At 43.5% G+C, this 14,520-nt stretch overlaps 1 protein-coding gene across 2 annotated transcripts in view; it reads right to left on the bottom strand.

The window, feature by feature from the left end:
- Positions 1-1,056: 1,056 nt before the first annotated feature.
- EMILIN2 (elastin microfibril interfacer 2) overlaps positions 1,057-14,520 on the bottom strand; it is a 37,568-nt gene continuing 24,104 nt past the window's right edge. For both annotated transcript variants that reach the window (XM_055799418.1, XM_055799419.1), the window contains 4 exons: positions 14,067-14,399; positions 13,452-13,490; positions 6,919-7,050; positions 1,057-6,149 (listed from right to left, as the gene is read on the bottom strand). In XM_055799418.1, the coding sequence (XP_055655393.1) occupies positions 5,812-6,149; positions 6,919-7,050; positions 13,452-13,490; positions 14,067-14,399 (842 nt within the window). In that variant the 3' untranslated portion in view covers positions 1,057-5,811. The remainder of the gene's footprint in view (positions 6,150-6,918; positions 7,051-13,451; positions 13,491-14,066; positions 14,400-14,520) is intronic.

Here is a 14,520-nt window from a genome sequence, read left to right as displayed (position 1 = left end):
ATCTTTATCAGCGATCTGGATGCAGGAGCTGAATGCACCATTAGCAAGTTTGCTGACAATACCAAACTGGGAGGTGCTGCTGACTCTCTTGAGGGGCAAGAGGCCTTGCAGAGGGATCTGGATAGATGGGAGCATTGGGCAATGATTAATGGGATGAAGTCTAGCAACAAATCCAAATGCTGGGTTCTGCACCCAGGATGGAGTAACATGGGGCACCAGTATAAACTGGGGGAGGAGTGGCTGGAGAGCAGCCCCGCAGAAAGGGCTCTGGGGGTGCTGGTCGGCACCAGGCTGCTGTGAGTCACAGGGTGCCCGGGCAGCCCAGGGGGCAAACTGCGTCCTGGGGGGCATCAAACAGCACAACCAGCCGGTCACAAGAGGTGATCATCCTGCTGTGTTCAGCACTGGTACAGCCTGGCCTCGAGTACGGCGTGCGGTTCTGGGCCCCACAATTTCAGAAGGATGTGAAGGTCCCTGAATGTGTCCAGAGGAGGGCAACAGAGCTGGCGCAAGGGCTGGAAGGCATGTCCTGTGAGGAGCGGCTGAGGACTTTGGGCTTGTCTAGCTTGGAGAAGAGGAGGCTGAGGGGTGACCTCATGGCTCTCTACAGCTTCCTGAGGTGGGGAAGTGGAGAGGGAGGTGCTGAGCTCTTCTCCCTGGGATCCAGTGACAGGACACATGGGAATGGTTCAAAGCTGCACCGGGGAGGTTTAGACTGGACATTAGGGAACATTTCTTTACCGAGGTGGTCGATGCCCCAAGCCTGTCAGTGTTTAAGAGGCATTTGGACAATGTCCTTAACAAGCTTTAACTTTTGATGAGCCAGGACTCGGAGCACTCAATAAGCAACAAAGACAGGTAAGAGCGGTGTGGGCAGAACTTCTGTGTACCGTACAAAGCCTATGCAACACTGCTTGACGCTGAATAAACGCTGAAAATATACATGCAGACTTGACTGTGAAGTCAGAAGCTGCAGTTTCCAAAGTTGTGGAGGAGAGAGCAAAAACTTAGGTTTACAGAGCTGTGTTCAGTGGAAAGCGAGAGAGCATCAAGACATCACACAACAGGTAGGCTTTATTTGGACATATTCGCAGTTGTTTTCCACCACACAATTTTCTTCATATTCCTCGATATTACTCTCCCTCTCTATATATGTACATGAACATATGTATACACATGCACACCTAAAGCATACTCTCAAACGCGCTGTTCTTTTTGCTGAAAAATTACAGTAATATTCCCTTGTTCACAATCAAGATAACAAAATGGATGAAGGTCAAAACCTGCTTCTGTAGTAGCATGTTACAAGATGTTCTTTGAAGTCTCCCATACACAAAGGGCTGGCAGAGCTGTTCCTTCTGCAGTCTGCAGGGTACGTTGTTGGTGCTGGCTCGAGTGCAAGTCTGTCTTGTGATGACAGGACATAGCCCCCAGGTGTTCCTGGTAACTTGACAATCTGAACTTTATGCTATTACCAGGGAGCAACTAGCAGCCCAAGCGTACCTGCTGATCAAGTCTCAGTGGAGCGCATATTCTTCCCATCTCCAAGCTGAGACTAAGTGCATTTGTAGTTCTGGTGAAATAGGTCCATATCCACTACTGGGCCGTAACATAAGGACTCAGCAGATAAAACTCACTTCCAAATGCATGATGTATTCTCAGGAAACAATTTAATCCTGATTTGAATCTCCTGGTTGCAGTTGAGGAGCCCTTTACCTTGCGTTCCCAGTGCATTTTAAAGCTGTATTGGGAGGTGGTGGGCGTTTTGTTTCAAGTTGCCTCCCTATGCTTTCCATTTACAGCTTACTCTATTTCCTTCGACTGTAAATTTTCTTGACTGGCTGGTTGGCCTCACCAAGCTGACTAGAGTCTCTCAGTGAAACTGCACAAAAACTGCAAGTAACCTGGCATACATTGAAAGGACACAGAAAATCCTCATTGTGTTGAGTGGTCAGTATAGAAATGTCTCCACGGTGTGTGAAGTCGTAGTAGCAAATTAAAATAATGAGGTAGCTTGTTTGGTTTGGTTTTTTTGACATGTTTTGTGATGGATATTCCAGCTTTGCTCCAAGCTCTCCTGGGGATACAATTGATCTACACGTCCCTTTTTTGCCTTTTTCCATACTGCTCTAGGATACGCCTCACATGTTTGCCCAGAGCAGAGCCTCTCTGGCTGTCAGCACGCTGGCTTGTCTTCAGATGACCTAGCTGTGGGAACTTACCTGTCCCGCAAGCAATGCTGCCTTGGAGACTCTGCTGGTCTTGATATTTGGACAGTCCCTGAGAAATCATGCCTCATGCCTAGCTAAGGGGCTGTCAGACACGTCTGTACTTCACCTGGTATGGTTTGGTTTTCTTCCTGTTTTGAGGTCAAATGGGAGAACCTGGCACAACAGATGCTGTTTTGCTAAAGAATCTCGCAGTCCTTATACACTGCATTACAAAGCTACCTACAAAGCAGCTCTAAAAGGTAGTACTGTGATTTTTGAAACAGGCAGCATACCAGCCTCGGCTCCCATTTACAGGGTGGTTTTTTTAAGGCTTTCTTGGTTAACAGATGCTTCCTATTTAAACCAGTGGATGATCTTGGATGGGGTGGTCAAATCATGAACCCACAGTGTGAAATGTTCCTTTCAGTACAGGCATTTCCTTGTTCTGTTTAAGATGAAGATGTGAAGAGATGTTAAGATCGAAGATATAAATGCTCCAACAGTGGGTTCAGGATATTCTGGAGTAGGGCTCTTGCTCCTTCCTTCCAGAAGCTGGGCTGTCCTGTATGGAGCAAACCCTCAGCAGGCCCATGAACGCATCTGTGCTTCAGCTACTGCTTTAATGAATGTTTTATCCAAGCTGGAGCAGAGACTGGAACTCGGGTTCCCCCCTCTGCTATTCAGGAGCTACAGCGCTGTGGTCTTCCCAGCTGGGTGATTATTCCACCTTGTAGGCTCCAGGAAAATAATCTCATTAGGAGGAACTAAGCCACCTACCCTGGTTACAGCAATTACCAAGGAAGTGGAAATTAAGGGCCAAGTCTCCCTCAACAAAGGCAGGAATCTAAGACAGAGGTTCTTTGTAAAATGTCAATAGCTTTAGCCACTGTGCTGCTAGAAATGGTGGATGGGAAACTATCCCTAAAAACTCTAAAAGGTGTCCTCAAAATATGCCATTGAGACCGGGCCCTGCTGTGACAGGTTTGTGAATGCTTTATACCCATGTACAAGTACCAGTTACGCTGCCTCAGGAGGGCTCAAAGAATCTCAGCAGCAGCAGATCCTGGGCACAGGCAGAAACCTGGTAAGAGATGGCCCTGTCCCATCAGCAGAACTGGGCTCGTGAAAATTTGTGGGTTGGATCTGGACATCTACCAGAGCGGTTAGGCAAGAATTAGATGATACAACTTTTGTAACTATAGCACTAAACTTGCTCTGCTGATACTTAAAAATGTCTCAGCTGCGGGAGATGGGAGGTTGTGTTTGCCAGCTAGGTCTCCCTAAGCGCTCAGTTCATTTTGTTTGTTTCCATGAGTCATTTTTAGAACAGGCAACAATAATCTGACAACACTTGAGTCACACATAGTCTGGAGCCAACTTCTTGGAGAACACAACTTTCTTGAGAGAGAAAATAATCTAGAAGGAAAAGTGACTCTGGCTTTTGTACATAATAAGAAATTATGTTTAAAAAAAAAAGTGGTTGATGTAATTGGCTTTTGAAAACACAGAAAACAATCCTTCCTGTCTGTACCTTTGAGACCTAGAAAGGTATGGGACAGAAAGGGGCTGTTGCTTTAGAATAAAAGAAAACTACCCCCCCCTTGAACAAGTAAACAAGTATGTGGTTCCTAACTGCATGCTAATGCCTCACAGGCTGGCACAGATCAAGACAAATGTGCAGGAGATGAGACGGTGGCTCCCTTTATCAAGCTGTGAAATGCAAGTTCACTGTACATCTTTGGCTGCTGACTAACAGCTGCTTTTACAGGAACAGCCTTCCCTGCTACAAAATACATCCAGTCCTATCTGCTTAGCCGTAACACTGTCATTTCTCAAAATCAGGTGCCAAGAGCTCTTCTTAAACCCAGGTGCTTTACAACTCTGCTCACAATTTCCTTCCCGTGCTCACAGCTCCCCCCGTGCAATCCCAGCCGCACAGGGACTGACTCAGAGTTCCTCTGCAGAGGGAAAGCTTTTTCCACCTGACAGTTTGTTGTGGGAAGGCCCTGTTTCATTGCCTGGAAACAGAGTTATTGAGGACTATCTATTCCAAAACTAAGTAACAAAGGCGTAAGTCTTCATCTGACCTCCTCAGATGGGAAGGGCTTCACCTAACCATACTGTGCTGCTTACAGCATGGGGAGTTCTTCCTTCACCTAAAGGAATTCTTTGTTCTGAGGCCATAAACAGCTGTTCTACATTTGCAAGAAGAAAAACATACTACACAAACCACTACGATAAATACAGCTCTATACAGCACAAATAGGCTATTAAAAGGATCAGTTTACATGAGAATACATAGGTGACAAATGAACAGTCCTGCTCTCAGTAAAGTGTGGCTAGATATATTTTTTTTTCCAGCCATGAAAAAGATCAAAATGCTCAGAGAGCCAAAACACCATTTTTGTTACCTCCACTGCAAAGTGGCTAGTACGAGAAAATACCGTTGCCCCAAATGTGTTAATCTGTTTAAGGTAAAAAAGTTGCTTTCCCCATATAAACAGACAATGAGTGTTAAAACAAACCTCACTCAAAGGCACCAATGCAGGAGGCTGCTACAACAAAGACAGTGCAGATGGCTGGTTTGTGCATTTGACAGTATTGGCTAATAAGACTATTCTCCTCTATCAACAATTTTTCCTCTGATTTGTATTCTACAATGCAACAAGGAAAACTTCCTTTTTAATGCAAATACTGTAAGAGTGCCAGAAGCAAACTTTGTAGAATTTTTTTAAACATTTCAGAATTACCATTTTTCTAGCTAGGCATAGACAATTGACATTTTTCTTAACTGTTTTATTCATTTCAAGCTATAATCTCAAGAGCATCATACTTAACTGATCCTCTCTTTTACCGTATCAATTGAAAGTAACTGTTCTAAATCCTTCAGTAGCAGCAACTGCACCTTACACTCACATCTGCCCGGTGGCAAGCTGAGGCAAGGTAAGTTTCTCTCTGCCCGGCTGCTTCCACTTGATTGGAATAAGTCATTCATCTTGTCTCTAGCACTGTGTTTGGCCCTTAAAGGAAAAAAGGTAACTGATGCAGATGACTATCATTTTGCTTTGAACCATCATGGTTAGCAATTGCATTGAGCAAATTGTTTATGCGAATTCACTGGACCCAACATACTAAATAACATAAGGAATAATAAGTCATCAACCGTGTCAATACAATTTCACTTTCTTGGCCCTGCTTTACTGAAAACATGAAAATAGCTGACCACAACTGTAAACTTCAGCAGTGATGTAAACTCTGATATACTAGGGACAATTTAAAAAACTAGGGAGAAAACTGCAAAGACAATTTAATAGGTAATAGTAGGAGCACAGTGGAGAAGTATCTCATAAAATCGTATTTGTTGTTTGAACAGTTGTTTGCTTGTACAAGTAAACAAGGGCTTGGGAAGGAGTTAATTTAGCTACAGAAACATGTCTTTTGTAGCTACCTCTGGAAATGGGACAAGGAAAAGGTCTCAGTATAGAGAGATATAAACCCATCACTGAAATCAAATATATAAACAGAATATATTAAAGCTTTGAATTTTATTACATTTAATTTCTTCTGAATATCTTACCCTTCTCTCCTGTTCAAGGTAAATCTAAACATGAGAAATGGAAGGATAAAGGAGAACCCCACTAAACGTGGAGTACATTTCGTCAGAGTCTGTGTACGCCAGTTTGCCTCCTGTTACAACGACATTTACTTCATCTCCTGCTTTGAGGTGAAGAACAAGGTGGAACGTCCCAGGACCACCACAGGTCCGTTTCCCCGAGTAGGGTTTGTGATACTCCAGCAGTTCCCTTCTATACCCAGCTGTATGGAGCTGAGCCACACTTGCGTTGGAGACGGACAGCACTGCTTCTACGTACTCGTCCCTCTCTGGGGCCAGCACAGCAGTGATCAGATAGCGCCCTTCATAGGGTGATGTGAAAATGCCTGCAGAAAAGAGACAGACTGAGCTTTTTGGAGTTATTAAAAACTGAGAGATCTGATCGCTCTAAGCACTATGACAAACATAAACCAACACCCATTGCTACATATAGGTAACTGTGACAAGGTCAGCCTGGGTAGCTGACCAACTGACATCAGTCATGAAGGCAAAGGGTTGCTTGCTTTTGTGTTACAGCTTACCCGTCCTTCAGGACATAAGCAGGTCTTGTCCACATTCAGAAATCTCCTGTTCTAAGCAGCTGCCATGACTCAGAGCTAGGTGAAGGGGCAAGAGGCACCCACATGCTGTGAAAGTCCCCAGCAGCATGCCTAACACCCTCAAGTGACACAACACTCTGCTCAAGAAGGGAGCAGCCTGCAGTTACTGCTATTGGGGAGGCAGCATGTATCACCCATCTCCCTCCTCTCCCCCAGGTGACCCAGCTGGCTGAGCTGCAGTGAAGTGGGTTAGCAAGGAACCTCACCTCGGCTGCCCAGGCTCAGCTGACTCGAGGTGGGCTGAGGAGCACAATCACCTTGCTGGCACAGCAGACAGTGGTGAGGTGGGCCTCAGTATTACTGGGCAGTTGTGGAAAACCAGCAGTGGCAAAGTGCATGCCTGGCCACATCCACAAGAAGCTTTTACCCAGGTGTGTCTGGTTTAGGTGAACTTATTTTGTTCAATGCACTAGCAAGGCCTGAGATAGCATCAAACACTGGCAAACCCATGCTACTGCTCATCTGGCGTCCCTGTGAGTCCTTCTTTCACTGTTACCTGTATTGGGGTTATAATAGTCCCCATCATTCACAAGCACTTTGTTAAAGTGAACCACGCCGACATCACTGGAGAAAGGCTTCTGTGTCAGCCCAGCAGAAAATGACACCAGAGAGGCCGCAGCAGCAGGTCCTAAAATGGGTAACAACATGAGTCAGTCACATCAGGATGACAACACAGCCTCCCTGTGATGGTTTATAATCCAGTGTCTCTGTTCCTGCACATACTCCACTTCAACTAACTCTGTCACTTGAGGGATGCCAGAATTGGCAGAATATGTGTTGCTGGCCCAGGTCCCAGATGTCTCACCATAAAATTAACGGACCACCATAAAATTCCCCTCTCGCGTGTGTCCACCCCCCCCCTTTTTTTTTTTCCTCCTCCTTCTAAGGAAAAGGTATATGGCTTGTAAATGCTGGCACTGGAAATCCTGCCACGTCTCAATTCAACAATGCTTCTGCCACCGACCTTCTTCAGGACTGAGGTTGCCCTTGGACATCTCCGCTCTCTGTCACTATCACAACGGCAACAGGAAGGCTAAAGGTGTATAGCTTGTGCCAGCTTTCCTAGCCACCCTGTGAAGCTGTGCATGGCTTAGATCTCTTACCTTCTCTGCTGAAGGGTAGTGAAAATAGCTACAAGAATTAACACTTCAGCATTGAAGCAAAGAGAACCATCACTGGGGCTTTTCTCTCTCTCCAGTACTACCCTTTTGGGGGACTTTTCACTCTCCAGTTTTTTCTTCTTTTCTCAGCAGCTCAGACAGACACTTAGGTATTTTGTAGCAGCTGTCTGCTTACTAACTAAACACTGCTGTTAGACTACTGTTGAACAAAATACAATTTGAGCCACTGAGAAAAATTTTTACTTTTACTAGACTGACTTCAGTGGCAAGTGTTTAGTGATGGACCACTTACTAGTCCCACTTTAGCTCCCTTCAGCTCCCTTCCCTCTAAACATTTCCCCTAAGGCAGGACACACTGCTAGAAGCAGTCAACTCTTGTTGCTTTGTTCAGGCAATCAGGTAAACAACAAACATTTGTTGTTTACCTAACTGCACTTAAAGTTGTCCTCAGTTGCTCCTCCTGTTCTACCCTGTTCAGGTTGGGATCCTTGTCTTCTCCATGCTGTTTCACCCCTGCTCCTCCTTCTGCCTTCCTTAAAAGAAACCTTTGGGTTTTTTCTCCCTCTCAATCTGAGATGCCTATCAGCAACCAAGGCTCAATTCAGACTATGCCGCTTAAAAATTGAAGTTAAAAAATGTCAAAACTTCATCTAAAATGTGGGTATACAAACGCCCTGCTATCCATTTTTTTCTGAATAACTTGGCATGGGAGGGTGGGAGGAGAAGGGAAGGGGAAGACATGCCTGCAACTTCAGAAATGGCAAATAACTACCTTGATTTCCCTCAGGGGCTAGTAACCAGCCGCCCTGTGTATCTTTGGAAATCTCCTCATTCAGTATTTTGTCTCACGCTCAGAAAACAGACAGAAGACCTCTTTCATTACTCCTACCTGCCAGTGTGCCTGCAAGTGCTCCTGTAAGCTAAAATGAGGTTATTTGAAAAGACAAAAATTAATTGCAGGAACTCTACTTACTTAAGCAGCTTCTGTAAAGCTCTACCCCCTTAACACCATGCTGCTTACAGAAAGCGTCTCCTTGTATTCTCAGCTTACCCTGAGACTTAAATCAACTGAAAATGCACCTCAACTAACTTTTATTGGCTCACTCGGAAAGGTTTCTCTTCCCTGCAGTCATACTGCACAGATGGCACAAACTACTTGCTGCCTGCCTAGAAACACTGTCCTCTCTCTTTGGAGTAGCTACAGTTCTGTTTGGGTTGGTGTCATCTGAACAAGGGAGCAAATCCTGCCCTGGCTCACCAGGGTTTCCTTCAAGATTTTCCTGCACTAATTGCTAGAACGGTTTAATTAGAGTTTGCTGCTGAAATTGCTTGGGATCTGCAACCTAGTTTAGCACACCATCTGTGTTTGTTGAAAGGAACGATCTTAAACCCATCTAAATATCCTGTAGATCAGTTCAGTGGGCAAGATAAGGAGGCACAGCAGAGGTGCAACGTGTCTGTCCTCTCTTACCCTCCTCCCTGCTTCCAGCTGGAACTGCACCTGTCTGAAGCTTTCACAAGTTCTACCAACAACTCTCAGCAGTGCTTTTGCAGAACCTTACAGAGAAACGAAGCACCTTCTCTTACATGTCCCTGCTTGCAAACACTTTTCTTCATGCAAAGATCAAAGTTCAGCTTCTCTAGGAAAGGTCCAGGCTTGGAAACTCCTTTCACCTAAGCAGTTAGTGTTGTGGAATTATAAAAATGAGAAAGAGAAGTTTTCAAGCAGTTAAAAGCTGGGAACCACATGCACAGCTCTGATGAAGACACTGCTAGGCAGACAAAAAAAAGATTCAACCATAATTTTACAGCTTCTGAGGGAGGAAAAAACTCATGACTTCAGACATATTCAATAAGGTTTCACTTTATATACGTATATACACACACATATGCACACAACTAAGCAGGAGCAAGTATGTGTGTTCATAGCAGCCTAAGCCTAGTATAATGCATTCTGGGGAGTCAAAAGATCACAGAAGGTACATGGGTGGCCTTTGTTAGGTTACATCTACTTTCACCCATCTGCTAATTGTATTTCTGATTCTTCATCTCTCTTTTGACTTCCCAGAACAGTTCATGCCTCCCACAAAGCTCAAGGGCCAGAACAAGAAAAAAACAACGAAAAAATAAAATCAAGCAAAAGGAAACAGTGCACATCACTCTCTGTCAAGATAAAAGGAGAAAAAAAATAAGTAAGTGTGACAGTGCTGCTGACAATTGCTCAGCAACTGGAATGAGGACTCTTCAAGAATCGATGCAAAAAAGTGAGCTTAAGTATGTAATTAATTTGTCAGTATGCTCTTATGACTCCTTTGTGTATGGCATGAGTAGGGAGGATATGTCACATTTCCTCTGCTTGGCCAATATTCCTAAATCTAAATGAGGGAAAAATGCGTAATTTCAGTCACAACAAATGGGACAAAAATATCAGCAATTTATCACCTCCCTTTTTTTTTTTTTTTTTTTAAAACTCTTCAGTTTGACCCTAACACATCTCATTTTCAGGAACATTCCATCTGCTTATGGGACGGCCATGCAGCACAGCACAGTGCCACACCTATTTCCATGAGCTGAGCCAGTGCTCAATGAGTCTGGGCCCATTAGCTCTGCCCTGCTAAGTCACAGCGTTTCTGATGCAGAGAGTAACTCACGCAGTGTGTTATGAAGACACAGCTACTTTTCTCCTGAGTCTGTTTATTAACAGCTCTTTCTGCTCTTACAACTCCTACTTTTTACACCACAGCAAGAGGTTTGCCCTAGCGCCCACCTACCGCTCCTTACACAAATACCCATCTCCTACCCCATGCTTCAGCCTGCATCTGTGACTTGTGCTGTTCTTTTATGCAAACAGCAGCAAAACACAACCGCTGGTGCAACTGTGGGTGATCACATGTTCTTTACCTCAAAGTCAGTAAACACGCTTTTTTCTTTCCCCTGTGTGAGACCACTGACGTGTACTACTAAGAATACTGCTCCCTGCCCAATGATCAAAAGAAAGAGCCAAGAACCCATCGCAAGTATGGCAGGGTAATTTATGTATTCTGTAAACTCTTTATTCAAATCAAGGACCACCTACAACAATGTAAATCTTAACATTACAATAAGATCATACCTTTATATTTGAAACGTGTCCTACAGACTTGCTGCCTGAAGTCACATAGAGGAAGTAAAGATGGCTGAGTGTCAGATAAATGAAAAGAATTAAAAAGCCCAAACCAAAATTAGCCCTTTATCTGCACGGATATAGACAGCAGTGTTCACACAGCGGTAGGGCTCACTAGCTCAGCTGTTTCATTTCTTACACCATACCAGGAGTTTCTTTTAGTGAGGAGCGGACACCCTCCATTGAAGCTGCAGGGTTAAGGACACAAGCAACAGGGCAGACTGCACGGAGGGGCAGGGTGGGGAAGGCAATTAGAGCTTTCAGTGGATTTTTTTCACTGTGACCCTCTGTATGTTAATCAGAACATCCAAATCCTCTTCTTGGCTCTGTCCTTGCCTAGCTGTGTGACCTGGGATCTTACAAGCATTTTCTCATCAGTTCCCAGACTAGTTCATCAGCCAATTCATTACTTCTGCCTCTACAATTTTCTTTGCTCCAGCAAACAAAAATTCTCATAACTGTAAAACTGCCAGGCTGCAATAACATTTGCTGCTGATGTTTCTTTAAATAACAATTGATTCGATTCTTTCTGTATTAAAAGGGATTTCATGGATGCACTTGGGTCCTGACACTTAACTCACCTCTGTCAAACTCCTTACCTGTGAAAATACAGCTAATATGCAATATCATACTTTATACTCTCTCATGAATACTTGTAAATCCTTGAAGGTTATATTGTCCAATGCATGTAAAGAGATAGCTAATAAATCTGAAAAACTCAAGAAATACTTTGGTATTGAAACTATGCAAATCATGCCTCAGCATTCAAGAAGACACTAAAGTGTGCTAGTTCAATCCCAGAGGACAGAGTTGGAGCCCTCAACTTCTTCCTAAGCAGCTTTTATGTAACAAGCTATTCAGAAACAGAAATGAAAGGGAGTACTCAGAAGACCGACAGTACAAGCGTTTTACTTTAGGAATTATTTTACAAGAAGGTCTAATTTTTCAAATTTCAATATCAGTAACACAAAACATACTGGGTAAAGACTGGCAAAGACATTATAAACTGTGGTCCTGCACAAATTAGATATTAAGGATTCCTTGATGACTTATTTAAGCATGAAGTTCCTCCTCCAGTAAGACAAAAATCTTCTCTTCCCCAGCTGTTAATCTCCACAACACTGTTAATTGCTGCATTCTGCCCCAGAATGCTCCCTTTCTTTTTATAAGCAGCCACTGACGATTAGGGACAGTGGATAAAAGTACTCCACCGAAGTCTAATGGTTATTTGTACCATCCTTACCTCTCTGTTTTCTATGACTGTATCTGCCACTGTGGTTTGCAAGGCATTCTGGGGGAAATCATAGAACAGAGTAGCAGGTATATCTTATATTTACATAGGTCTTCAGGGACATGGATCAGGAAAAGGAACTCCTTGGTCAGGCCCACCACTCTCTGGATTCCAGGTGATAATGTTCCTTGCAACATGTTCCATCAAGCAGCACATAGGTGCAATGCCAGCCATATCCTGGCTTTTTAACATTGTTGACATCCACCCACTGTTCCACAGTTTTAGCATAAACTTATTAAAATACTGTAGTCTATAAAAGCAATAGATTGTACAAAGTGGAAGAAACCCCCCAGGAAATCCATTTATCACAGAAATCTACACATCTCTATTGGCTTTGCTGGCATCAAGATAAACATTTCTTTACTTCTTATCCTCTTCCAGAAGCCTCATCTATTGTTGATTGTTCTTACCACCACCACAGTCCTCAAATGCAAACAGACTGCTTTAAGGCTATGACAGATCGTTAATTAGAAAGTATAAATATCAGAATTACAGTGTGAAATTTTTAAAACGCTTTTTGTCAGTCCCGAGACCAGTCTTCAAGACATGTATCTGTGATTTTGTTAGGACCATCTAACTAAGTCCCAAGGGTAGGATTTTGGATGCCATAAAGCTCTGACGCTTTATTTTCATCTATTTCTCATCTCTCCTCAAACAAATTTAGATGAAATCATTCTTTTTGAAGAGGGTGTGGGAATATTCACTTTGATCCACGACACCGTTCCCCAGGGTTTGATAGTATTTTAAGTATGAGGTCGTAGGGCAGGCAGCACCCAATCCATGTATGTATCCAGGCCAACTACTATGTCCCACAAGAGATTTATACCTGTTTATCATACAAATCCACAAATGAACTGTGATATTAACAATTATTAAAAGTAAAAAAAAACCAACCACCAAACAAAGAAAACTTCATCTTGAATCTTTTTAAACTGTGGCTGTCAGTGGCAGCACTCCGGCGTTCACTGAAGTCAGGAACACAAGACCTCATGATTCTAACAAAGCCAGAAACTCTCCCCCAAGGAGGACCAAGTCATGCACTAGCTCAGATACTAACACTGCTTCAAGATCTTAGTCTTGGCCTTACTCATATCTTATTAAAGAAATATTAAAATAATCAAAAATATATATATTTTTTCTCATTTAAAAGAAACATAAAAAAGGTCAGTACTGACATCTGCTAGGAAACAGAAACTCTTTGCATTTAAAAAAACCCACTGAAGTAAGGAACAACGACCCCAAATGAATTCTTTTTCAAAACCTCAAAACCCCCATATTTTTGAAGGATGCAAATTTTTTTAATGTTTAGGTATAGCAAAAATCTGTCAGATATTCCTCAACGCTAAACTTAAATACTAAAAATCAACACTTTCTTCCCTCAACCGTGACTTTCTATGGACTGAAATAAACATTAAGTACCTGTGTAAACAATTTATAGGAAACAACTGCCTTACCTTGTGAGTCCATGGTAGGAGGAGATAACTTTGGATATCCTACAAAAGAAAAGTAGTATGTGTGACACAGTACATAATGGAATACATTATGACAAAACATCACTGCAGCCTTCTAAAAAGCATCCTTTGTTACCTAACAGCAACCTACCAAAACAGCTACCAATAGCATCTTCTATGAAATGATCGATTATCATTAAACTGGGGTGATCATGGCAAAGAAAACCAGATTCTTATTACAACGTACTAAATCCACCGCAAGCTCTATGGGAAGAAAAAAAAAAAAGTAGTTTCCCTAGTGGCAAAGGCTGCTGTAGTTACCAAGGATTTTACATGAGCCCTGTTGACTTCATGCTTTATGCAGCCTTGGCAAAAGCAACAAAACTGGCCCCGAATGTGTTTCTCCTACTTCTGTAGCCAGCTGGAGCCTGAAGGCCCACTCACTAATCACCTCTGCCGTAAGCCCATTCCCAACAGCAACAGCTACAATGGGCATCCATGAAAGGCTGAAAAGTGGCTGGTAAAGCTCAACAGACCTCAGCGTCACCCCTTTAGCAAGACCTGGCATGCCCACTGCACCTAGATGGGAATGATTCACTATTAGTTTGGTTGTCTCACCTGGTGCTCCAGCATACCCTTCAGCAATGGGCATGGTACTCTGACCCGCCTGACCATCCACACTTCCAAGCCGCCCTCTTCCTGACATTAAAACAGTGCCAGGAGGCCCTGCCTCTCCAGTCTCCAAGATGATCCCGGTTGTTCCAGGCAGAAACGGTAAAACTCCTGACCCTGGCAGTGCTGGGCGTGGAGGAAGTCTGGGCTGCGGTGGCTGGAGGGGGGTCCTCTGTCGTGGTGGTTGTATCCTTGGCCTTGATGGCAGCAGGGGTATGCCAGGTTGGAGCTGCAGGGGTGGTCTTGGTGGCAACGGTTGCCGTGGTACTTCTGATCGCCCTTGGAAATGATGAAAGAAGAGGAAAGATACAGAATTATTTGCCTAAAATAGTATATAAAATTGCATAATTTTGTAAGAAAAATACTTCAAAATAAAACAGGACTTAATTTAAGGCCATCT

The sequence above is a fragment of the Falco peregrinus genome, chromosome 3 (genome assembly GCF_023634155.1).
Source record: "Falco peregrinus isolate bFalPer1 chromosome 3, bFalPer1.pri, whole genome shotgun sequence".
In the NCBI taxonomy this organism is placed as follows: Eukaryota; Metazoa; Chordata; class Aves; order Falconiformes; family Falconidae; genus Falco; species Falco peregrinus.
This window is presented reverse-complemented; position numbering and strand designations above follow the sequence as displayed.